This window comes from Microplitis demolitor, chromosome 2 (assembly GCF_026212275.2).
Source record: "Microplitis demolitor isolate Queensland-Clemson2020A chromosome 2, iyMicDemo2.1a, whole genome shotgun sequence".
NCBI lineage: Eukaryota > Metazoa > Arthropoda > Insecta > Hymenoptera > Braconidae > Microplitis > Microplitis demolitor.
In genome coordinates, this window is record NC_068546.1 from 16,899,654 (window position 1) to 16,926,044 (window position 26,391).

The window sequence follows — 26,391 nt, forward strand, 5'->3', positions numbered from 1 at the left end:
TAATAATTGAACGACAAAAATTTTTTCAAACTTATTTTCCAATTACTTTTTTTTGAATATCAAAGTATCTATTACATCCTTTAAAAAAATTCATTCATCCAGAAATCTTAAAAATACTTTAAGAAATGTCTTATTCGATGATATGTTTATTCCACGAACGTCAATGAGTGTTGGTGAAAATTAATTCGTTATTCCAATGAAATTCACTTTCAATTTCTATAATTTTTACTCTGCATCGGACGGTAATCGTTCAGTAATCTTCGCTAATTATTGGCGAACTTCGTTTGTACGTGAATTTAGTTCTTGTGGTATTATCAACCATTAGGTACTTCGATCATATTAGACAAATCAGTCAAGTGGTTTATGAGTTATGTAAAAAAAAAAGGACAATCCAAAAAAAATGTTTTTTTTACTTTTTGAATAATTTACAAGCCACTAACAACAGATATTATTTCCTGTTTAAATATTTATGTAGACTTATTCTAATTTCCCTGAACAAAAAAAAAATGAATTTCTTACAAGAAAAAGAAATAAAATCATTACATAATAAATTTTATTATAATTAAAAAAATATAAATAAAATAAGTTTTCATTATATCATAACCTACGAGTAAAGATTTATTGGAATGAAGAGTTTACTTTAACAGACGCTAAGGATAAAATCGCTTATACTCGATGAGTGTTTTTGGTGATAATTTCAATTCCTACAAAAATATAAATGAAATTTATTACATTTCAATGCACATATTACTTAATTTTGAGTCAAATATATTTTACCTGATATAATGACGATTTATTTACGAATTTTACCAACGGGTTCACAGGGAAAATATTTTTATATAAGTATGACCTTGATTTTTGCAATTTATATATAAATTTATTAGCTACAATTACTTTTACTGGATTTTTCCATGTATATAAATTTTCTTGTGCTTCCATGTCACTTAACATTGCAAGATTATATAGAGAGTTTTCAAGCACATTGATCTCAACCAGACTATCTGCATTTTCTTTAATAAATAACGATATGTCATTGCATGATATGTGTTTTAATCTGAAGCAAGCTAATTCCACAGCTGGCATTTTGGTTTTCCAAAAGTCTTTATTGATGTTAATTACATTTACCAAGCTTATGCTTTTCAAGTTATTCGCTAATGAAAATTCGATAGAATATTTTTGTAAATCGAAATCTAAAATGTAAAGATAAATTTTAATTCATTGTCGTGAATAATTTTGCAACTTAAAACACTACTATTATACATATTAGTACAAACCAATTATATTCAATTCCTCTAGAATAGGACAGTTTTTTATTATTACATCAATAACACCTGGATCGATCCTGTCAAAACCGGTGATAGATAAATGTTTTAAATTTATAGCAGGATTTTCCCAATATGGGAATTGAAAACCAAAATAGTGGTGAACATGAGTTGAGCTATTTATTAGTTCAATTCTTTTTAATTCGGAATTTTCCAAATTTTGAAACAACTGAGAAAAACAATGGGTGTTATCGACATGTGAGCATCTCTCAATGCGTAGGACATCTAATGTTTTACAACTGGTGATAAACTATAAGCAAAAAATGTAAGGTTGGTTTGAATTTATTCAATTTCTGAGACTAACAGAACTCATTTTAATATGTAAATATTTTTTTAATTTATATACCTTCTGTATTTCTCTGAGATGAAGTTTCAGGCAATAAACCAAGAATAAATTTTTTATATTCAATGCTGTACTGCTTGCAAGTGATGATCCACAAAAATATATATTGTTATAAACACCAAATGTGATAAGTGTATTTTTCGTTGACGTATATTTAAATAAGCTTTTTATTTGATAATCGCAAGACCCAGTAGTAGCTCCAATTTTCAGTGAAGTTAAATTAGAGAAATTTTTTAAATCTTCGATTGCCATTGATGAGATTTTAACCGCTGATAAATCAAGTTCTGTTAACGTGCTACAATTTTTATATTTTGGAATTATCAATGGCGACAAATCCATGTTCAATTGTTGACACTGGATTGGATCAGACAATAATATTTTCTCAAAATAATACATTAAACCTGCGTTGAACGGGGATAAATAGTACTGCAATACATAAAATGGAATACATTGCGTATTTTTATGATTGTTAGCGATAACTTCTAAATTTTTTTTGACTTTCCAAATTTTATCGGTCAAAAATTTTGAGGTTAGCATAAGAGATACTTGATCTTTAAATTCCAGATAGTTTACAATTTTACTAAAGGCTGGTTCAGGTATCGTGCTGAACTTATCTTCATCATTTAGTCGACCGATGACTGGAGTCAAAGTTGAAGACTCTGTTTGTATATGCGCTGGTATAACTCGGGCAATAAACGAATTTCTTAATATGTATACACATTCTCTTCCGTTAAGTTGAAATCGAAGAGAAGCACGTAAATTTTTTACTTTTACAAACGCCATAGCTCTTTTATGACGTTTAATAACTCTCACTGATTCATAAGATACTCTAGTATTACGGAGTAAGTACTCAATCTCCGCTTGAGTCACATTCAGCGGTAAAGGAGTCAAAATTAAATTTAAAATAAACTCGCCTTTATCATTTTTGAGTTTCGGATACTCTCGAAGATTTGGTTTTTCAATCGGTAGGAAATACCGTTTTTCACCAAGTGGTCTTCGGTAACAAGCAGGTAAAACATTTGATATTTTTAATTTCATTGCAGATAACTTATCCTTGACAATTGATTTTTCCTGATCACGACGAATATAATTGTCTAATATGACGTTTAAGTCCATATCTTCTGGACAGAGTTCCATAATAAAATGTTTATATTACTTTTTAATAAGAAAAATTAAGAATCTTAAATTACATTTGTAGATAACCTCCTTACAAAACGAAAGCACAAGCTACTATAACTATTATTCTCTACCGTGAGATCAGCCAAAAAGTGACGCATGCGTGAACGCATTGGTAACTCTGGAAACGCTGTGAATCTGTAAAATCTAACGCGCGCAATTTCAATAGTTAGAGTGAATGCAAAGTGCCAATATTAAAACTTAATCATTAATCTACAATAAGGTACGTAATTTTATTAAATACTTATAATAAAAATAAATTGATATAAAGAAAAACTCTTTCCAATTATCTACATTTCGATATAATATAGATCAGTCAAGTTTTATTGATAACTTACACATGATCCTGAAGTTAGCAGACAATTAAAAAATTTTGAAATTTTTTTTCAACCATTTCATTAAAAAAAAAAAAACACACATGTAGAAAATTAAAAGAACTATAAGTGCAATTATTGAAAATGTTTTTTTTTTTTTTTAATTTATAGTTTTTGAAAAAATACTAAAATTATTAGACGTCGTCTAACTTCAGTATCATAACTTACGCTCATATTTATAGTCAACAAATAACATTTTCTCGATAATAAATAAACTAATTAGGAATCAGTCCAGGGTGCATACTCGATCAGAGTCTTTGGTGACAGGCTAAGATACACAAGTGCCGAGAACGTTCCTATAGTAATTTTTGACGCAACGACGACTTAAAAAATATTCCAAATAAGATTTTATTCTAAACTGTGTACATAATGTCAGAAAAAAAAACTATACATTTACTTACGCCATTTAATTTATTATTAAATTCTTAAATAATATTATGCTAATTAAATTCAAAATTAATAAAAATATGAAAAAAATATTTCTCGAAAAAACTACCAAACATATGTAAAATCGTTAAAAATTTGTGTTAAGAATTTTTCTCTCGCTTTTTAATGTCGAAGAAATATTATCGTCGTGCCATCACATGATACGCTCCTGGTTTATAACTTCGGTTTGTTTCAGTAGTAGGCTAGACGCCGGTCGACATTCAGCCCAGTAAGTCCGTGAATAACGTTTCAAAGTTCTTATGTTTCAAAATTTTACTTGTGTTGAATTTATTATCAAAATTTACTATTAATTGATACAAAAGTCACTTGATTTTGTAGAACTACAATATTTTGAGGTATTTATGACAAAGGTATTTTAATTTTTATAAATTTTGATCAACATTCATATTCATACATATGTATGTATATATATATATTTATATAGTTATATAAATCCGTTCTTTATTATTTATTCGATACACGCAATTTTAAAATTGCGTTTGAATCATCGTTTGTCAGTGGGAACCAAAATAATTAATAATAACGGAATAAATTTAGTCTACACAAATACAAAGCCCGCTAATTTCATTGGTGTAAGGTCGCTTGCGCTTTCTTTGCTGACATATTAGTAGTGTCGCGGAAAGACGCAGTTTTTCTTTTGTTTTTAAGAAAATTCTCAATATTAAACGCATTTAATGAAATAAATTTTTTCTTTACGAAAGCTGCAATTGTGATATTGAGAATAAATAATTGGTGATTCATTAATTTTTGTATAGAAATTTGATCGTTTCGCGCAATGTTGTTGGTTTAAAATTACTAAAATTGGAATTTAAAAAAGGGTTAAACTTTGGTTCAAAAATTCACAATTCTTTATGATAAAATAGTACTGTCTTTGTCGTGGAGATTTGAAGTAGTGAAATAGAGTGGACTCCTATTTTAAGGATAGTTTTGTACTCAATCAATGATGAAAAACATTTTTTTTTTTTTTTTAATTAAATAGATGTATAAAATTATATTGATAAAAAAAAATTACTTAAAAGAACGTAAAAGGTATTAACGTCGCGACGCCATGTTACTTAAAATTCCCGCTCGCATCGCATCACAGTAGTGTCGCTGGTACTGTTAACATCCGGTTTGTTGAGAGGAACTGCTTTTGCTGATTTTACGATTGCGACACTATTGTTGTCATTGTGATATCTTGCCTATTTTTACAAGTATCACAGATCGTATTTGAAAAATTGAATATTTTGCGCATTGAAATAGTATAATTTTTAAATAATATTTTGTTCAACGTTAAAAATTTGTTAATTTTGTAACTTCGCCGCTTACGATCACGAGTATCAGTCACGCGTGCATACTCGATCCGAGTCTTTGGTGACAGGCTAAGATACACAAGTGCCGAGAACGTTCCTATAGTAATTTTTGACGCAACGACGACTTAAAAAATATTCCAAATAAGATTTTATTCTAAACTGTGTACATAATGTCAGAAAAAAAAACTATACATTTACTTACGCCATTTAATTTATTATTAAATTCTTAAATAATATTATGCTAATTAAATTCAAAATTAATAAAAATATGAAAAAAATATTTCTCGAAAAAACTACCAAACATATGTAAAATCGTTAAAAATTTGTGTTAAGAATTTTTCTCTCGCTTTTTAATGTCGAAGAAATATTATCGTCGTGCCATCACATGATACGCTCCTGGTTTATAACTTCGGTTTGTTTCAGTAGTAGGCTAGACGCCGGTCGACATTCAGCCCAGTAAGTCCGTGAATAACGTTTCAAAGTTCTTATGTTTCAAAATTTTACTTGTGTTGAATTTATTATCAAAATTTACTATTAATTGATACAAAAGTCACTTGATTTTGTAGAACTACAATATTTTGAGGTATTTATGACAAAGGTATTTTAATTTTTATAAATTTTGATCAACATTCATATTCATACACATGTATGTATATATATATATATTTATATAGTTATATAAATCCGTTCTTTATTATCTTATTCGATACACGCAATTTTAAAATTGCGTTTGAATCATCGTTTGTCAGTGGGAACCAAAATAATTAATAATAACGGAATAAATTTAGTCTACACAAATACAAAGCCCGCTAATTTCATTGGTGTAAGGTCGCTTGCGCTTTCTTTGCTGACATATTAGTAGTGTCGCGGAAAGACGCAGTTCTTCTTTTGTTTTTAAGAAAATTCTCGATATTAAACGCATTTAATGAAATAAATTTTTTCTTTACGAAAGCTGCGATTGTGATATTGAGAATAAATAATTGGTGATTTATTAATTTTTGTATAGAAATTTGATCGTTTCGCGCAATGTTGTTGGTTTACAATTACTAAAATTTTAATTGAAAAAGGGTTAAATTTTGTTTCAAAAATTCACAATTTATCATAACAGAATAATACTGGAAAACATTTTTTATTAACTCGCTTTTATTTCCTATATGATTATATTATTTTTTCTTGAATTAAATAGATGTATAAAATTAAATTGATAGAAAAAAATAACTTAAAAGAACTTAAAAGGTATTAACGTCGCGACGCCATGTTACTTAAAATTCCCGCTCGCATCGCATCACAGTAGTGTCGCTGGTACTGTTAACATCCGGTTTGTTGAGAGGAACTGCTTTTGCTGATTTTACGATTGCGACACTATTGTTGTCATTGTGATATCTTGCCTATTTTTACAAGTATCACAGATCGTATTTGAAAAATTGAATATTTTGCGCATTGAAATAGTATAATTTTTAAATAATATTTTGTTCAACGTTAAAAATTTGTTAATTTTGTAACTTCGCCGCTTACGATCACGAGTATCAGTCACGCGTGCATACTCGATCCGAGTCTTTGGTGACAGGCTAAGATACACAAGTGCCGAGAACGTTCCTATAGTAATTTTTGACGCAACGACGACTTAAAAAATATTCCAAATAAGATTTTATTCTAAACTGTGTACATAATATCAGAAAAAAAAAACTATACATTTACTTACGCCATTTAATTTATTATTAAATTCTTAAATAATATTATGCTAATTAAATTCAAAATTAATAAAAATATGAAAAAAATATTTCTCGAAAAAACTACCAAACATATGTAAAATCGTTAAAAATTTGTGTTAAGAATTTTTCTCTCGCTTTTTAATGTCGAAGAAATATTATCGTCGTGCCATCACATGATACGCTCCTGGTTTATAACTTCGGTTTGTTTCAGTAGTAAACCAGACGCCGGTCGACATTTAGCTTGGTTAGTCCGTGAATAACGTTTCAAAGTTCTTATGTTTTAAAATTTTACTTGTGTTGGATTTATTATCAAAATTTACTATTAATTGATACAAAAGTCACTTGATTTTGTAGAACTACAATATTTTGAGGTATTTATGACAAAGGTATTTTAATTTTTATAAATTTTGATCAACATTCATATTCATACACATGTATGTATATATATATATATTTATATAGTTATATAAATCCGTTCTTTATTATCTTATTCGATACACGCAATTTTAAAATTGCGTTTGAATCTTCGTTTGTCAGTGGGAACCAAAATAATTAATAATAACGGAATAAATTTAGTCTACACAAATACAAAGCCCGCTAATTTCATTGGTGTAAGGTCGCTTGCGCTTTCTTTGCTGACATATTAGTAGTGTCGCGGAAAGACGCAGTTTTTCTTTTGTTTTTAAGAAAATTCTCGATATTAAACGCATTTAATGAAATAAATTTTTTCTTTACGAAAGCTGCAATTGTGATATTGAGAATAAATAATTGGTGATTTATTAATTTTTGTATAGAAATTTGATTGTTTCGCGCAATGTTGTTGGTTTACAATTACTAAAATTTTAATTGAAAAAGGGTTAAATTTTGTTTCAAAAATTCACAATTTATCATAACAGAATAATACTGGAAAACATTTTTTATTAACTCGCTTTTATTTTCTATATGATTATATTATTTTTTCTTGAATTAAATAGATGTATAAAATTAAATTGATAGAAAAAAATAACTTAAAAGAACGTAAAAGGTATTAACGTCGCGACGCCATGTTACTTAAAATTCCCGCTCGCATCGCATCACAGTAGTGTCGCTGGTACTGTTAACATCCGGTTTGTTAAGAGGAACTGCTTTTGCTGCTTTTACGATTGCGACACTATTGTTGTCATTGTGATTTCTTGCCTATTTTTACAAGTATCACAGATCGTATTTGAAAAATTGAATATTTTGCGCATTGAAATAGTATAATTTTTAAATAATATTTTGTTCAACGTTAAAAATTTGTTAATTTTGTAACTTCGCCGCTTACGATCACGAGTATCAGTCACGCGTGCATACTCGATCCGAGTCTTTGGTGACAGGCTAAGATTCACAAGTGCCGAGAACGTTCCTGTGGTAATTTTTGACGCAACGACGACTTAAAAAATATTCTAAATAATATTTTATTATAAACTGTGTACATTATGTCAGAAAAAAAAACTATAGAATTACTTACACCATTCAATTTATTATTAAATTATTAAATCATATTATGCTTATTAAATTCAAAATTAATAAAAATATAAAAAAATATTTCTCGAAACAACTACCAAACATATTTAAAATCGATAAAAATTTGCGTAAAGAATTTTTCTCTGGATTTTTAATGTCATAGAAATATTACCGTCGTGCCATCACATGATACGCTCCTGGTTTATAACTTCGGTTTGTTTCAGTAGTAGGCTAGACGCCGGTCGACATTCAGCCCAGTTAGTCCGTGAATAACGTTTCAAAGTTCTTATGTTTTGAAATTTTACTTGTTTCGAATTTATTATCAAAATTTACTATTAATTAATACAAAAGTCACTTGACTTTGTAGAGCTAGAATGTTTTAAGGTATTTATGACAAAGGTATTATAAGTTTTATAAATTTTAATGAACATATAAATATTTATATAATAGGGTGTTTCGTATTCGGCGAAAGTATATTTTTTGCTGCTCATCAAGCAAAATATTGTTTTTTATGCTAAAACAAAAATTTCTGCCAATTTTGAGCTTTTAATTCTAATCCAGTACTTTTCATTTGATTTCAAAGATTTCCCATTTAAAATACACGTAAATTAAATGAATTTTTTTTTAACTCTCTAATACTCAGCTGCGTTTTATGATATCGACGCGGTTTTGGTCTCAAATTGTAAGGCATTTGGTGTTTTTCAAAAGTGACCGTAGTAACTTGGCTGTCATTTCAGCTGTTTCACTTGTGTCCGTTGCGGAAGTTATTTTTCCTTTGAAGTTGACCTTTACTGGCTTGCAAAAAGTTAACCAATTAATGCACACTAAAAATGTTAACGAGAATTTTATAGGAAATTTCATTCCCCTCAAAAAAAGTTTTATGAGTCAAGTCATCAGAGCCCATAGTTTCCGAGCTATAGTCATTTCAATAATTTGGAAAATATAATAAAAAAAAAAAAAAAATGACAATTGATATTTAATTTTTAAAATTATTAATGTCACTATAACTTGGAAACTATGGACTTTAGCGACTTGACTCATAGGACTTTTTTTGAAGGGAATATAATTTCCTATGAAATCCTATTAAAGTTTCCAGTGTACTTTCATTGGTTTACGTTCCGCAAGTCAGTAAATGTCAATTTCATGGGAAAAATGACTTCCTCAGCGGACACAAGTAAAAAGCTGGAATTACAGCTAAGTTACTACTGGCACTTTTGAAGAATATCAAATGATCTGCAGTTCGTAATCTTGTAATTCTTCTCTGTGAAAAAAGTTTATTGAAATTTACAAAATAGTGACAAATGTATGTATAAGATCCCCTTAAGATCTTAAATCTGTGAGATCCAATAGAGGTCTTATGTATGCATTAGTTTACATTTTATAAAATTTTTATGGACTTTTTCCACAGGATTTACTGTAAAATGGCAGATCCTGAACGGAGAAATTTATTAAACGTGGCCAACCAAAATCTATCTACTTCGTCTTCAACTGCTGATGCAGCATCAACTTCCAATCAATTGTCATCAACTGCATCTTATGTCGAAAATGATACTCATGAGGCTTATTTCCTCAGAAACACATTGATTCAATGGAATCTTCAAGAATATGTTGATATTTTCGAACGTAAGTGCCAGGTGTTGATATTTAAGTTAGTAAAATAAGGTCATAAGGTAAAAGCCCCTATACCAGCTCACTTTTCATTGGAGTGAGATAAAATCACTTAATATAAATTAACAAATAAAATGAATAATCATATTTTTTTATAGTTATTTTTTGTAGTGTTTAGTATTAGAATAAAATTTTAGCTTGAAGAATAATGTTGATAATTGATGTCTGTAAATTTTTGAAATAAGATCCTTGAGTTTACCCGTAGTTGCTCACTGAAAGTTGTCACGTACCATTATTCAATCAACACTTTATTTTTTCATAGTATAAAACTTATTAAATTTTAAAAATATATTTTATAAGAAATAGTCAGTCCGATTTATTATAATTTATTATAAAATTATTTGATGCATTATGTTTTAACATATTTAGACTCACAAATAATTTTTTATCAATAATAATTTTTTTAGTTAAGATTTTTTTTATAAAAATTAGAAAAAAACGCTTTAAACAGTTTAAGTGAACGACTAATGGTACTGGGCGGGTATAGGGGCTTTTACCTTACTTATTAGTTGTTCTTAATGAAATCAGAAATAGTATTTTTTTTAACGCAAAGTATTAGCCTCTATTATTAATAAGAATCCCATTATTGACATACTAATTCATTTTTTTAATTTATGTTTTTTCTTTTGGCTATCGTCCCAATTGGGCCACGTGCCATTTATGTTATGAACTGTGACATTACCAATAATCGTACACATTGTTAAATTATTAAAGATTACTTTATTATTTATATATCATAGAAAAATGCTAATAGTAGTAGGAAAACAATAAACATATATTGATAAAAAAAATATAATTTACTCGAGTATATCGATATAGCTCTTCAGCGTTCAGTTCTTTAACTAATTTGGTTCGAAAATAGATTCTTTACAGAACTTATTTTTTGTTCTTTTTCATATTAAATAAAAAAAAAAATTCTTTTGCAGATTAGTCTTTGAAAATAAATAATATTACACCTATTTATTACTCATCAAGTTTTAAATATTGTATAGGGTTGATTTCCAAGAGTTTAAGATTTATTTGTAATACTTTTATAATACAAATAAATTATTTGTATTATTATTATTATTATTATTATTATTGATAGTAATAAATATCCTTCAAATTTCCAAATTCACCTTCACTAGGAGAAAAAATAACCAAAGATGTATTACTACAAATGCCAGATGATCACATTAAAGAACTCATTCCTCTTTATGGAGATCGTCATCGATTTATACTTAATAGGAAGCAGTTATTAAAAGAGCTTGTACGTATCTGTTATGACAAATATCATTAATGTTTTTACTAAAGGCTTACACTTTATTTTAGCTGATAGAAGAAATAAAAATTAAATTTACATTGTTTTTATAGGAACCAAGGGCACCAGTAGAAATTGCATATGTGCCTGGAAATCAATTGAAAAGTCTTTTAAAGTCATCAGTCCAAGGAAAATGCATTCTTGATCAGTCACATTTAACCGAGAATGCTGACGAGTTAGCGAAGATTATTGGGGATCATATAATATCTCAGAATAAAGGAATATAGTAAGTAGTACAAAACCTTCTTCAACTTTCCACTAAGAAAATCGTCGATTTCCTAAAAATTCGGGAACCCAGATAGCAAAATGACGTCTTGATGAGTCACAAGACTGCTGTCTTATTTATGGAGTCTTTAAGAAATATTAATTATGAGTTCTTAAAAATGACACCTTCAAGAAGACGTCGTAAAACAGTCATTTCAACTTGAATGCTGTCTAGGGATCCTCAATGATTACTTTCAACTTTTTGTATTCTTGGAGAGTCGTACACTGAAAAAAAAATACTGTTTTCAAGTATCTGCGTGTTTTAATCCTCCCGAGAAAATTATTTGTTTAATCTTAGTAATAATGTACTCCAACCAAGAATATTTTCTTAAAATAAGTATAAAAATTCTTAAATCAAGAAAATGTTTCTTGCTTGGAGTATATTTTTACTATGATGGAACAAATATACACTCGGGAGGATTCAAACACGCAGAAACTTGAAAACAGTATTGTTTTTTTTCAGTTTATCAAATTGAACTTCTTTTTAGCTCGAAAAGCTATTAAAATAATTAGTTTTTATTCATCAGCCTCTTTCCTTAACTTCTTTAATTAATTTTGAAAAACAATAACTGCTAGCAATTTGCATTTCTAGATATTTTAAATATTTTATTTTTATTGCAGTGGAACAAAAGAACAATATTTAATCTGGAGAAAAGAAATTCAAGCTATTTGGCCTGATGAAAATGTAACAGATTGGTACCAACTTGGCCATAAACGTAAAGCTCCTTCTGGTAAATTATATAACCGAATCACTAACACTGCCAGCAAGTATAGGTCAACATTTAAAAAATTAAAAGTAAAAGAAGCATCAGAAAAAAAACAGAAGTTGGTGGAATCCAGTCAAGTATTTATTCGTCAATTAGCCAACGTGTCTTTAGATGATAAAAAGACAATTTTATATCTGTGGGAAAAAACTCACGAGTATCGAAGAGATAACATTGATACTATTTTCCTTTACTTTGAAAATTATATGCAACTCAGAACACCATTCGCGAAAGAATTGTTAGAGTTAGATTTTAAGTTATTAGACATTGCCGATCCTAAAGCATTATTGAATAGGTGGCCGATACTGCACAAACAAATTTTGCAAATCGCAAAATCTAAAAAAGTGTGTACGAATTTTTTTATTACTACTGACCAAGTACCACGTGAAGTTTTAGCTTGGCAAGTGTTGCCTTATTTATTGAAGCCAGTATCAATGAAAGTAGGTGTAAAAAAAGCGTGGAGACCATCTAATGCTGAACAAGCTAATGGATTTATAACTTGGATTAATGTACGTAGTGATATTTTTTTTTTTTTTTTTTTTTTGGTCTTGTTACAGTTATTAATTTTTGTTCTTTTACAGACCATTGATCAATTAGATAATGCAATCAAAACCCAAGAAACTTTGTGTGTCAAGTATAAAATTACACGTCAGCCTTTTGTTATCGCTGTGGGACCTTTGGAGAACATTGTAGCGGCTTATACAATCATAAATGATGAAAAAATCAAGTGTGATAGTGTTACTAGTGCAGTTGATTTTTGTTTGAAAGCTTCTTTTGCTCTTAATACTCAGTACACAACTTCAAGTGCTCAAGTTTGGTCATTTATAGAAAAGGAAATCTTCATCATTCAGAGTAAAAAAAGAGAGTCTAACGAAAATTCGGAAATTAATTATCAAAGCGTCAGTAAACTGCAAAAAGTGTTACGAAACTTAGCATCGAATGAAGTTCTAGAACCGGAAGATAATTCAGATGTGAATGAAGATTGATTCATTAAGAAAGGAATAGTTTCTTTAATTTGGGAAATTGTTGTCTTGTCAAATATTTTTTAAGAGACTATAATTTTTTTTTAAATATCAGGTAACCAATCTTCAGCATAGCTAATTACTTCTTAGATAAAATAATGAAATTTTTTGTTTTATTTTATCTTAACAATAGTTTATAAAAACTCAAAAAATCTTCATTTTTATCTTGTGAACGTTACGCTACCTTATTTGTGACATAAATAATTCGTTAAATGTTATAATTAAAAGGTTCAATAGCTTATGAATAATTTAGAATATTCTTTAAGACGCTGTTCTTCCTCGAGGTATTTTAAATTATACAAGTTATAATTCGAATCTTATTTTAAAATAGATACTGTTTAGTTTATAATGAACAATTTTTAATTGAAACAAATCTTTGACAAAGATTTAAAACATTTATTATTATTTTCACTTTATTGAAGACTATAAAAGTCAAAATTATAATATTTTATAAAATACTAATTGCTTAAGTTATTTTATAGTTTAGAAAGATAAACGATGAAAAGGTTTTGAAGTAAAAAGTACTTAATTTTTTCTTTAATTGATAATTATTAATTAATGAACCATTGCAAACCCAGTATTAATATTCATTAATCTTGAAATACTTAGACTACAAAAATTTTTCACTTACTAGTAGTTTTTAAAACACTACAACTTTAATTTTTATCTGGTGATCGCTACGCTACCTTATTTGTGACATAAATAATTCGTTAAATGTTATAATTAAAAGGTTCAATAGCTTATGAATAATTTAGAATATTCTTTAAGACGCTGTTCTTCCTCGAGGTATTTTAAATTATATAAGTTATAATTCGAATCTTATTTTAAAATAGATACTGTTTAGTTTATAATGAACAATTTTTAATTGAAACAAATCTTTGACAAAGATTTAAAACATTTATTATTATTTTCACTTTATTGAAGACTATAAAAGTCCAAATTATAATATTTTATAAAATACTAATTGCTTAAGTTATTTTATAGTTTAGAAAGATAAACGATGAAAAGGTTTTGAAGTAAAAAGTACTTAATTTTTTCTTTAATTGATAATTATTAATTAATGAACCATTGCAAACCCAGTATTAATATTCATTAATCTTGAAATACTTAGACTACAAAAATATTTCACTTACTAGTAGTTTTTAAAACACTACAACTTTAATTTTTATCTGGTGATCGCTACGCTACCTTATTTGTGACATAAATAATTCGTTAAATGTTATAATTAAAAGGTTCAATAGCTTATGAATAATTTAGAATATTCTTTAAGACGCTGTTCTTCCTCGAGGTATTTTAAATTATATAAGTTATAATTCGAATCTTATTTTAAAATAGATACTGTTTAGTTTATAATGAACAATTTTTAATTGAAACAAATCTTTGACAAAGATTTAAAACATCTATTATTATTTTCACTTTATTGAAGACTATAAAAGTCAAAATTATAATATTTTATAAAATACTAATTGCTTAAGTTATTTTATAGTTTAGAAAGATAAACGATGAAAAGGTTTTGAAGTAAAAAGTACTTAATTTTTTCTTTAATTGATAATTATTAATTAATGAACCATTTCAAACCCAGTATTAATATTCATTAATCTTGAAATACTTAGACTACAAAAATATTTCACTTACTAGTAGTTTTTAAAACACTACAACTTTAATTTTTATCTGGTGATCGCTACGCTACCTTATTTGTGACATAAATAATTCGTTAAATGTTATAATTAAAAGATTCAATAGCTTATGAATAATTTAGAATATTCTTTAAGACGCTGTTCTTCCTCGAGGTATTTTAAATTATATAAGTTATGATTAGAATCTTATTTTAAAATAGATACTGTTTAGTTTATAATGAACAATTTTTAATTGAAACAAATCTTTGACAAAGATTTAAAACATTTATTATTATTTTCACTTTATTGAAGACTATAAAAGTCAAAATTATAATATTTTATAAAACACTAATTGTTTAAGTTATTTTATAGTTTAGAAAGATAAACGGTTTTAAAGTAAAAAGTACTTAATTGTTTTTTTAATTCATCATTAATTAATGAATAATTTTGAAATAATAGTATTAATATTAATTAATTTTAAAATACTGAGTCTAAAAAAATATTTACTTATTAGTAGTTTCTAAAACACTGTAACTTTATGAAAAATTACTCAAGAACTAAGTTAACAATATCAATTAGCATAATAATTACAAAGCACTATGGATACTTTGAAAGCTTCTTGCCCAGAATGTCATCAAATAGTATTAGCAAAATCAATACCAGATCACTTTAGATACATTCATAAACGATTTGTTGCAATTTACAACTGTGCTGAAAGCGCATGCTGTAGATCATTTAACAGTTTAAGTTCCTTACGCAATCATAATAAAAAAAGTCATCAAAAATCAGATCTTTCAGATAGTTCACTTAGTTGTAATAATGAAGATGTTAATTTCGAGCCGATTTGTCATTCGAGACCAGAGTCATCAAACTCTCCAATCCACAATATACCTTGCAGCAGCTTGAACGTAAATGAATTAATAACTACATTAGAAGCAAACAAATCATCTTTCTTTAAGAATGCTTTAGGTATTGCTACAAATTTATATGGTGACTTGAGTTTAACTCGTAGTCAAGCAGAAAATATCATAAAAATAATTAATACTAGTATTTTAAATAGTAATGAAATAAATTCTTTAAAAGCGTTTATCATAAAATCAGTTAACCCAACACTTGCGAATGATGTTTACAAGCAGTTTGATAATTTTCAATCAAGTTTTGTAAATATAAGTACTGAGCATATGTTCCTCAAAGAATTACGCGAACGAAATTATTTCATAGACCCTATTCCGGTAATATATGGCTATCGCGAAGAACTGCGTATAAATGTTATAGAGCTCGTAAAATGCGAAGGATTTGTTATACCATTAGCAAAATTTTTGAAGAATTATTTTGAAATGAAAAACGTGTTAACAATGACTCTGAACTATATGAAAACATTAGAAATTAAAACAAAAATTGAAAATATAATCCAGACAGATTTTTGGAAATCCAAAATTTCAAATCTCACATGCTTAAATTTACCCGTTTTTATTTATGAAGATGCGTTCGAATCGGGAAACCCTTTAGGTTCGCATGCAGGTATTCAGAGTATGACGGCAATGTATCTTTCTATACCTTGTTTACCACCGGAATTCCGATCTCAACTTAGCAATATATTTCTTGTTCAAATTGCGTACACTAGTGACATAAAAAGATTTGGATCTAAAATTGTGTATGACAATATCATTAAGCAATTGAATGCTTTATCTTCTGATGGCGTAGATATAGATATAGAGGGAACCAAAATAAAAATTTATTTTAAACTAACGTTAATAATTGGAGATAATCTAGGTTTGAACACAATGCTCGGATTTACTAACAGCTTTAATTCAAATTACTTTTGTAGGTTTTGCAAAATTGATAAAAATATGTCTTGTCAAGAATCTAATATCAATAATTGTTTGTTACGTGATAAGATTAATTATAATGCAGATCTTTTAGAAAATGATGTAAAAGAAACTGGAGTTAAAGAAAAATGTATATGGAATAATGTTGATGGATTCCATGTAACGGAAAATTATTGCGTTGATATCATGCACGATCTTTTCGAAGGGGTTTGTAATTATGATATGGGGTTAATTTTATATGAATTAATTACCGTTCATAAATTATTTTCACTAGATGAGCTAAATTTCAGAATTATTCATTTTAATTATCCTAATAATGTCAATAAACCACCAGCTATAACTCCTACTCAACTATCAAATAAATATCTAAAGATGACAGCAGCTGAAATGAAAAATTTTATTTTACATGCTTCTTTAATAATGGCTGATCTTGTCCCCCGTAAAAATATAAATCTTTGGAAACTAAACTTATTATTGCGTCAAATAGTTTGTCTTGTACTAAAAACAGAAATTTGTGACGATGATATACAGTTACTTGATACACTTGTTAAGCAACATCATATTTTGTATGTAAAACTTTTTAAACAAACTATGAAGCCTAAACATCATTTTATGTTACATTATTCAACAATTATGAAAATAGTAGGTCCGCTGATTCATATTTGGTCCATGCGTTTTGAGGCGAAACATCAACCAGTTAAAAAAGGAGCATTAGTTTCAATGAATACAATAAACTTACCTAAAACAATTGCTATAAAACAACAGCTCTCTTCAGCTAAAATTTTTTATAGCAACGAAAGCTTTAAAGCATCAATTACTTATGAAGATCTTGATAAAAATTTTAAATCTCATAACATAAATATTGCACATATTAATTTAGATAATTATTTTCAAATTAAAAGCGTAACAATTAAGAATATCAAGTACAATACGGATACTATTATTAAACTTACTACAGGTGACTTACCTGTATATGGTCGTATATGTAGCATATATAAAGAAAAAATTAGCCAAATAGATGAATGTAAAGTTGCTTTCATCGTTAATATTTACAGCAGTTTAAAAAAAAATGATCTTTTACAAAGTTACGAACTCAAAAAAATGCATAAATATGAGTTCATAACTTATCAAACTCTTCATTTTTATGAACCGCGAAATATAGTAACGTTATTAGATAATAATGCATATGTTGCCTACGACAATCACATGTTTTAACATCACTTTTAATTTACTTTCTTTTCTTTTAATGAATATACATTATATAAAAACATACGTACATTTTACTTCAAATCTTAGAATTATAACATGCATCAATATAAAAATTACGAAACAGTGATATCATAATTTATTTATTATTATTATTTTAAGTATTGCAGTAAAAAAACAAATACCATAATTTTGTTGTGACAAAAAAGTCTAATTATCTCATGTATGAGTAATCTCAAATGACACAGAAATTACAAAAAAAGTAGCATTTAAAATTGTTTGCATTTGTGTTAACTATATATATATATATATATATATATATATTTATTTACCATTAGATAATAAGGCATTTGTTGTTTATGACAATCACATGCGTTGATATCACTTTTAATTTACTTACTTTTCTTTTAGTGAACATACATTATAAAAAACATACTTACTTTTTACTTCAAATCTTACAATTATAACATATCAATACAAAAATTACGAAATAGTGATATCATAATTTATTCACTATTATTATTTTAAGTATCGCAGTAAACAAATAAATACTATAATTTTAATTATCTAATCCAGTTTATGAGTAAACTAAAATGACATGTAAATGAAAAAAGTAAGATCTAATATTGTTGGCATTTATGTTAACTATATATATATATATATAAAGAGAATTTAATTTGTATAAGTTATCTAGTGTTTAACAAAATAACATAGCTCTATCTTTTTATATTGAGGACGACAAAAATATCCTCATTGTTTTCATTTCTTATATTTAGTATTCTCATTACAGTATTTTTAAATAATAATAATGTTAACTAGTGCGATTTGATAAAATAATTAAGTTACAAAGAATATTCGAATGACTTGTTTGTTCTGTAATAAATATTATTTCCTAGCTATAAAAGAAAAAAACAGGCTTGTAGATTTCGATGTCAAGACTGTTATTACCAATTACTATTAATAAAAAATATAGAGATCAATATATTCATGAATATTTGGAATTTTTGCATGAACCTAAAAATCATTTAAGAGTTTTTATATGTAACGCACTTGAAAGAGCATGTAAATAATTTTATAAGCTGTAGAAAAGCTAATTCAGATATTGAAGTACTGAGATGTATTCAAGGAAATTTTGATTTTTTCAGAAAATATAGGGAAAAATAGTAGTCCGGGTCCAAAAAAATAACTTGATTTTAACTTTTCTGACTTATTTGACTTGCGTTTGACTTAATTAACTTGATTTTGGCTGCTACAATTCTTTTGACTTAAATATGACTTTTTTAACTTAAAAATTTAACTCAAATCCAAGATAACGAGTCTTCAATTTGACATGGTAGGCGTAAATGGGTACTAAGTAAGACAACTAAGTCTAAATCAAATCAAAACCGAATGTGTCTTCATATTTTGAGACACGAAAATTCATTCGGTTTTGATTTGCTTTCGACTCAGTTGTCTTACTGAGTACCCATTTACGCCAACCAAGTCAAATTAAAGACTCGTTATCTTGGATTTGAGTTAAATTTTTAAGTTAAAAAAGTCATATTTAAGTCAAAAGCATTATAGCAGTCAAAATCAAGTTAATTAAGTCAAAAGCAAGTCAAATAAGTCAGAAAAGTTAAAATCAAGTTATTTTGTTGACCCTGGAGACTACTTGGAATAATTTATTTCTATTTTTTTTAAAGTTTATTCAAAAGCAACCGAGAAATAAAAAAGTTTCTATTTGTTTCATTTTTAAGAATATGACAGGTTTTTAAAACTTCCTGTTTCAGGATTCCGATTGAGACCGATAGAAATCCGATTGAGTTTTATCCGAATGAATCGGTTTCAATCGGAATTAATATTATCATCGGAAATTTCCGATTCATTCCAATAAGATTCTATCGAAAATTTCCCATTGAATTCTATTGAAGTGAATCAGAATTCTCGACCAGATATATAATATGTTGACTATTGAATAAAAAAACTGTTTAGTTGAAATAAGTCAAAATCTGCAGTATAGATCAGTAAATAATTTTATTTCTCGCAATACAAACTTATAGAAGTAGCGACTGTGAACGCATGGTTGCAATAGGTCTGAGTCTGCTGTACAGTTAAGTAAATTATTTGTTTTTTTGCAATACTAAATTATAAGAATGGCAACTAAGAATGTTTAGTTGAAATAAGTCAAAATCTACAGTATTGATCAGTAAATAATTTTATTTCTCGCAATACAAACTTATAGAAGTAGCAACTGTGAACGCATGGTTGCAATAGGTCTGAGTCTGCTGTACACTTAAGTAAATTATTTGTTTTTTTGCAATACTAAATTATAAGAATGGCAACTAAGAATGTTTATTTGAAATAAGTCAAAATCTGCAGTATAGATCAGTAAATAATTTTATTTCTCGCAATACAAACTTATAGAAGTAGCGACTGTGAACGCATGGTTGCAATAGGTCTGAGTCTGCTGTACAGTTAAGTAAATTATTTGGTTTTTTGCAATACTAAATTATAAGAATGGCAACTAAGAATGTTTAATTGAAATAAGTCAAAATCTACAGTATTGATCAGTAAATAATTTTATTTCTCGCAATACAAACTTATAGAAGTAGCAACTGTGAACGCATGGTTGCAATAGGTCTGAGTCTGCTGTACACTTAAGTAAATTATTTGTTTTTTTGCAATACTAAATTATAAGAATGGCAACTAAGAATGTTTATTTGAAATAAGTCAAAATCTGCAGTATAGATCAGTAAATAATTTTATTTCTCGCAATACAAACTTATAGAAGTAGCGACTGTGAACGCATGGTTGCAATAGGTCTGAGTCTGCTGTACAGTTAAGTAAATTATTTGGTTTTTTGCAATACTAAATTATAAGAATGGCAACTAAGAATGTTTAATTGAAATAAGTCAAAATCTACAGTATTGATCAGTAAATAATTTTATTTCTCGCAATACAAACTTATAGAAGTAGCAACTGTGAACGCATGGTTGCAATAGGTCTAAGTCTGCTGTACAGTTAAGTAAATTATTTGGTATTTTGCAATACTAAATCATAAGAATGGCAACTAAGAATGTTTAGTTGAAATAAGTCAAAATCTGCAGTATAGATCAGTAAATAATTTTATTTCTCGCAATAAAAACTTATAGAAGTAGCAACTGTGAATGTATGATTGCAATAGGTCTGAGTCTGTTGTACAGTTAAGTAAATTATTTGGTTTTTTGCAATACTAAATCATAAGAATGGCAACTAAGAATGTTTAGTTGAAATAAGTCAAAATTTACAGTATTGATCAGTAAATAATTTTATTTCTCGCAATACAAACTTATAGAAGTAGCGACTGTGAACGCATGGTTGCAATAGGTCTGAGTCTGCTGTACAGTTAAGTAAATTATTTGGTTTTTTGCAATACTAAATTATAAGAATGGCAACTAAGAATGTTTAATTGAAATAAGTCAAAATCTACAGTATTGATCAGTAAATAATTTTATTTCTCGCAATACAAACTTATAGAAGTAGCAACTGTGAACGCATGGTTGCAATAGGTCTAAGTCTGCTGTACAGTTAAGTAAATTATTTGGTATTTTGCAATACTAAATCATAAGAATGGCAACTAAGAATGTTTAGTTGAAATAAGTCAAAATCTGCAGTATAGATCAGTAAATAATTTTATTTCTCGCAATAAAAACTTATAGAAGTAGCAACTGTGAATGTATGATTGCAATAGGTCTGAGTCTGTTGTACAGTTAAGTAAATTATTTGGTTTTTTGCAATACTAAATCATAAGAATGGCAACTAAGAATGTTTAGTTGAAATAAGTCAAAATTTACAGTATTGATCAGTAAATAATTTTATTTCTCGCAATACAAACTTATAGAAGTAGCAACTGTGAATGCTTAGTTGTGATAAGTCAAAATCTGCGGTGCAGTTCCATAAGTTAGTTTGTTCTACGCAATAGAAAATCATAGGTATGACATCTGTGATTTTTAGTTAGAATAAGCCAAATTAATATAATCCTAGAAAGCTTGATTTTCTAGTGTGTACCACCAGGCACAAGTATTTATTCCTACAATTATACATGATTTGAAGAACTGAGAGTGCATTATTAACATCATAATAATTTTTAGTCTTGTAGACTAGGAATTAATTATTTACTATAATAGTAGTTATATTTATGTTAACTTTAAACTGCTATTAATAAAAAACTTCCCGAATTAGTTATGCTTACCGCTATCTTAGTATATGTCACTAGGAAATAGTAAGAACGACTATGTAGTCGTAGTACAATTTACTGTGATATATTAGTTATCGAGACTAGGTTTCGATAGCTGAGTCGTCTGTGAACTAAGATTTCTTAGTTCAGAAAACCGGTTTTTTCTCTCAGTGCAACATTTTAATTGACCAATCATATATGATAACTGGAATTTAAAAAAAAGTAAAAAACAATAAATATTAAGTTTGGCAATGACGCAATTGCTAGCATCAAGTCATACATAAATTTTTTATTTCAAAAAGTTCGAATTCTGCAAAAGTTTGAAGAACGAAAACAAAACACGCAATCGCAACCTCAAATATACTTTTATCATACATTATCCAAATTTACTAACTGAGAATTGTGAATAATAATTCTGCTTTTATCGTTAGATCCTGATTAAAAACTCCAATTGAATCCGATTGAATCTGATTGAAATTTAATCAGAATTCTATCAGTTTCAATCGGAAACGAATTTTCAATCAGAAATGTTCGGGAGCGTTTGAGGCCTCCGATTGAATTTTAAACAGATTCAATCGGAGAAAAATTTTTTTTATTTTCTGATTGAATCTGATTGAAATATTTCAATCAGAAAATAACAATTTTAATTTTCGATTATTTTCCGATTGAATCTGATTAAATCCGATTGAAATTGATTAAGAAAAATTCAATCAGTTTCAATCAGATGCAATCGGAAAATAATAATTTTTTTAGAATTATTTTCCGATTGAAACCAATTAAAACTGATTCAGAAAAATTCAATCAGTTTCAATCTGATTTAACCGGAAAATAATAATTTTTTAAAAATTACTGTCCGATTGACACCGATTAAAACTGATTGAGAAAAATTCAATCAGTTTCAATCAGATTCAATCAGAAAATAACATTTTTAATTTTCGACTATTTTCCGATTAAATCTGATTAAATCCGATTGAAATATCTCAATCAGTTTCAATCAGATTTAATCAGAAAATAATAATTTTTTTAAAATTATTTTCCGATTGAAACCAATTAAAACTGATTCAGAAAAATTCAATCAGTTTCAATCAGATTCAATCGGAAAATGATAATTTATTTCTCGATTTTATCCCGATTGATCAGTTTTTTATTTCTCCGTGTAGAATGTTCTAATTGATTTTAAACTATATTCCTGATGAGCTAGATATATAGCTAAAGTCCTTAGTAAAAATGAAACGAGGCACTGGCTAGTGTCGCTAGAATCAATGCCAACGGTAGATGACAAACGTGGCGGCCCTCGTTTATTTTTAATAGGGGTGTGCGTATTATCTATGCGATACGAGTAGTTTAACATTAGACAGTATAAAAATTGTAAGCTTAATATATAGTATAAATCTTTTTTACTGTAGAATGTTCTACTGATTGTATCTTATAAACAGTGCACTTTAACAATATCACTCTGTTTAGAAAATCTCATAGATTCTCATACATTTCCATAGAGATTTTATGAGAATGAATGAGTTCTATGAGAAGTGCTACATGGTTAAGTATAGAGCCTTATACATACAGCTATAAAAATCTCTCGGATTTTTTTAGCAGGGAAGTATAATAAACGATTCCGTAAAGGACGAAATTTTCTAAAAGATGGGTGCTATGCAACTTTTTCGTACGATGAGCCGTTTTTTTTGTTTTTTCATTATTAACAAAATTATATGAAACAAGTGAAAAAAAGACTTTCGGAGCAGATAGAATCGACATAGATCGAGTTAGAGCAATTTGTTTTATAGACTTTCAAATTCAACAAATTCTCTGCAAATTAAAACTGGTTTCAAAACGATAGCTTAAAATCTGGCTCAGTTATAGCAATTTAAAAAAAATGTTATTCAATTAACATACTTTTTAAATGGAAAAATTTGATGCTCGAGAGAAAGTACTTTAAATTAAATTTAAGAGCTGAAATTTTCAGGGAATTTTTTTCTCAATATAAACATCAAAATTTTCTTGTGTCGGCTAGAAAAAAAAATTTCGTTTCAAACGAAGCGGATTCAATTAGAAAATAATAATTCATTCATCGGTTATTTTCCAATTGAATCCGATTAGATTCGACAGAAAATTTTCAATCAGTTTCAATCGGATTCAATCGGAAAATAACAATTCAGATAGTATTAATAATTATTAAATTTTGGGCAGATATGAATTTCATTTATCATTAATTCAGCAATTTTTAAAATATCCGAGTATAGAATTTTATCTGTCTTTCCAATGTAATTAATTTTATAAAAAGTTAAAACAAGCATTTTTCAGGATTATATAAGAACTTTTTTTAAAAAACTGTATTGATTGAGTTTAAAACTATCACGAAAATAAAAGGAAACATCTATAAAAAACTATATATATATATATATATTAAGTTGGTTAAAAAAAAAAAAATTTTTTGTTTTTGGTATTCAAAAATTGAAAGTCTACCTAAAAATAAAAATTTCGGTACCAATCCAAGCTCTTAATAATAATACTACGGTTTGCGTCAATCAATTTTTCTATTTTCTATTTAAATAACACGGGAAAAAAACTTTTTATTCTTTAGAATTTTCTAACTTACAAGCCAATCAACGAATTATTATGCACGATAGATATTTTTGTAGGATATTTAATGCTCTACAACAAAAATCTCATCATTTTTTGATAAATCTAACTGTTCAAAAGTTATTTGAGCTTAAAGTAAAATTTATAGAAAATTTTGAGATCTTCTTACTTTTCCGGCAAAACTATCAATTTTATCAGAAAATCTCATAGAAACTTTTTTGTAGGTAATTTCATTTCTCAAAAATTATTATGAACAAAGTTTTTCAAAATTTCGCTTTTTTTTTCTAGTTATTTTCATTTCAATGTCAAGCTCTTAAAAAAATAGTTTTCTGATTGATTTTTTATATATTCTAAAATATATTTTTTGTATTTTAACTTATATTTTTTAAATAAATTTTTTTCATGGGGGTGTTTAACGCAAAGAGTTTCGTATGCTCCAACTAATAGAAAAAAATGTTGCTTGAACCAAGAGAAAAATTTCTTAGGAGAAAAGATATATGTAGAGGAGAGGGAATTCACCAGCCCTAGGCAATAGCAGTGGGAGTAGTTCGGTGCTCGCCACTAGATAGCGCCTACCACTTGTGAAGTGTCCCTAGTAAGAAACGTAGTTCAGATGTGTTATATTCCAGAATTTGAAGCAATTCTGACACGAGCATTCCTCTGTTCTTTGACAGTGTGACAAGTGCCATTTTGGGTGGTAATATAGTATATCCTATATTACTTCATGACATGAAATCTATTTGTTAATATAGATTCAACCTAGATTTTAACATATTTGATTTTTTAATTTTTTACCATTTAATAATATATAAAATTATTTTTTCCCGGGAATCGGTACTTTTTGATTAATTTACAATCGAAACCTTCCGGAAATATCTGATTAAATCTGATTGAAACTGATTGAAAGTCAATCAGAAATTTCCGACTGACTTTTGATCAGTTTCAATCGGATTCAATCGGAAACTTCCGAATGATTCCGATTAAAACTGATTGAATGTCAATCAGAAATTTCCGATTAACTTTCAATCAGAATCATTCGGAAGTTTCCAATTGAATCCAATTGAAACTGATTGAATGTCAATCAGAAATTTCCAATTAAATCTGATAGGACGTTTTCAATCAGTTTCAATCGGAGTTTTCAATCAGGGCAAGTCAGGACCACGGACAATTAAAGCATAATTATGTTTTTGAGGCATCCCACGCTAAATCGATCACTTTTGAAACCAACCCTTTCTGATTTCGTGGATAATTAGTTTTTACTTTCTATCTCACTAAAGGCATTTCTTATAGTTTTTTAAAATTATCTTACCCAATCAAAAAAACAAAGTTATGCATTTTTGAAAAAAATTTTTCTTTTATTTTCAAAATTCCATTACTTTGGCAAAAATAGACTTATAAGGACGTTTGTTTTTTGTTTTTTACATTTCGTCTTAAATATTGTCTTATTTTCAGTCTTGGAATTCGAAAAATTATTGTCAATCTTAAATTTCGTCTTTTTTGTAGTAGTAGTTTTTTTTTACTTTATATCGTGAAGTTTGTAATACTTTTTGTCTTGAATTTGATCTTATATTCAGTGTCAGATTTGGTTATTGTCAGTTTTCAATTTTTTTTATTTTCAGTGGTAGATTTTTTCTTTACTTTTTGTTTCGAATTTTGTCTTACTTTTTGTCTTCAATTATGTCTTACTTTTTTGTCTCTAATTTTGTCTTACTTTTTGTCTTGAATTTTGTCTTATTTTAAGTTCTGATTTGTATCTAATTTATGGTCTTAAAATTTGTCTTATTCTCAACCTCGAA

The 26,391-nt window shown here is 27.5% G+C and overlaps 2 protein-coding genes across 2 annotated transcripts; one reads left to right on the forward strand and one right to left on the reverse strand.

The window, feature by feature from the left end:
• Positions 1-615: 615 nt before the first annotated feature.
• Positions 616-3,151, reverse strand: LOC128669021 (uncharacterized). The gene is made up of 4 exons (XM_053743138.1): positions 1,669-3,151; positions 1,275-1,572; positions 778-1,190; positions 616-704 (listed from the first exon to the last, which is right to left on the reverse strand). Exons 1-4 carry the CDS (start codon positions 2,800-2,802, stop codon positions 651-653), a joined length of 1,899 nt encoding a protein of 632 aa, XP_053599113.1. The 5' UTR covers positions 2,803-3,151; the 3' UTR covers positions 616-650.
• A 6,421-nt stretch (positions 3,152-9,572) lies between these two features.
• Positions 9,573-13,208, forward strand: LOC128667358 (uncharacterized). The gene is made up of 5 exons (XM_053737026.1): positions 9,573-9,774; positions 10,947-11,068; positions 11,173-11,345; positions 12,005-12,656; positions 12,729-13,208. The coding sequence occupies exons 1-5, from the start codon at positions 9,573-9,575 to the stop codon at positions 13,131-13,133; spliced, it is 1,554 nt and encodes a 517-aa protein (XP_053593001.1). The 3' UTR covers positions 13,134-13,208.
• Positions 13,209-26,391: the final 13,183 nt, after the last annotated feature.

Excerpts from the sequence above, each read along its gene's own strand:
- LOC128669021 (XM_053743138.1), bottom strand. The coding sequence starts at position 2,802 with ATGGAACTCTGTCCAGAAGATATGGACTTAAACGTCATATTAGACAAT. Across the intron at positions 1,573-1,668 it reads ATCTCAGAGAAATACAGAAG|TTTATCACCAGTTGTAAAAC; the intron begins GTATATAAATTA and ends TTTTGCTTATAG. Across the intron at positions 1,191-1,274 it reads AGAGGAATTGAATATAATTG|ATTTCGATTTACAAAAATAT; the intron begins GTTTGTACTAAT and ends TTTACATTTTAG.
- LOC128667358 (XM_053737026.1), top strand. The coding sequence starts at position 9,573 with ATGGCAGATCCTGAACGGAGAAATTTATTAAACGTGGCCAACCAAAAT. Across the intron at positions 9,775-10,946 it reads ATATGTTGATATTTTCGAAC|GAGAAAAAATAACCAAAGAT; the intron begins GTAAGTGCCAGG and ends CACCTTCACTAG. Across the intron at positions 11,346-12,004 it reads TCTCAGAATAAAGGAATATA|TGGAACAAAAGAACAATATT; the intron begins GTAAGTAGTACA and ends TTTTTATTGCAG.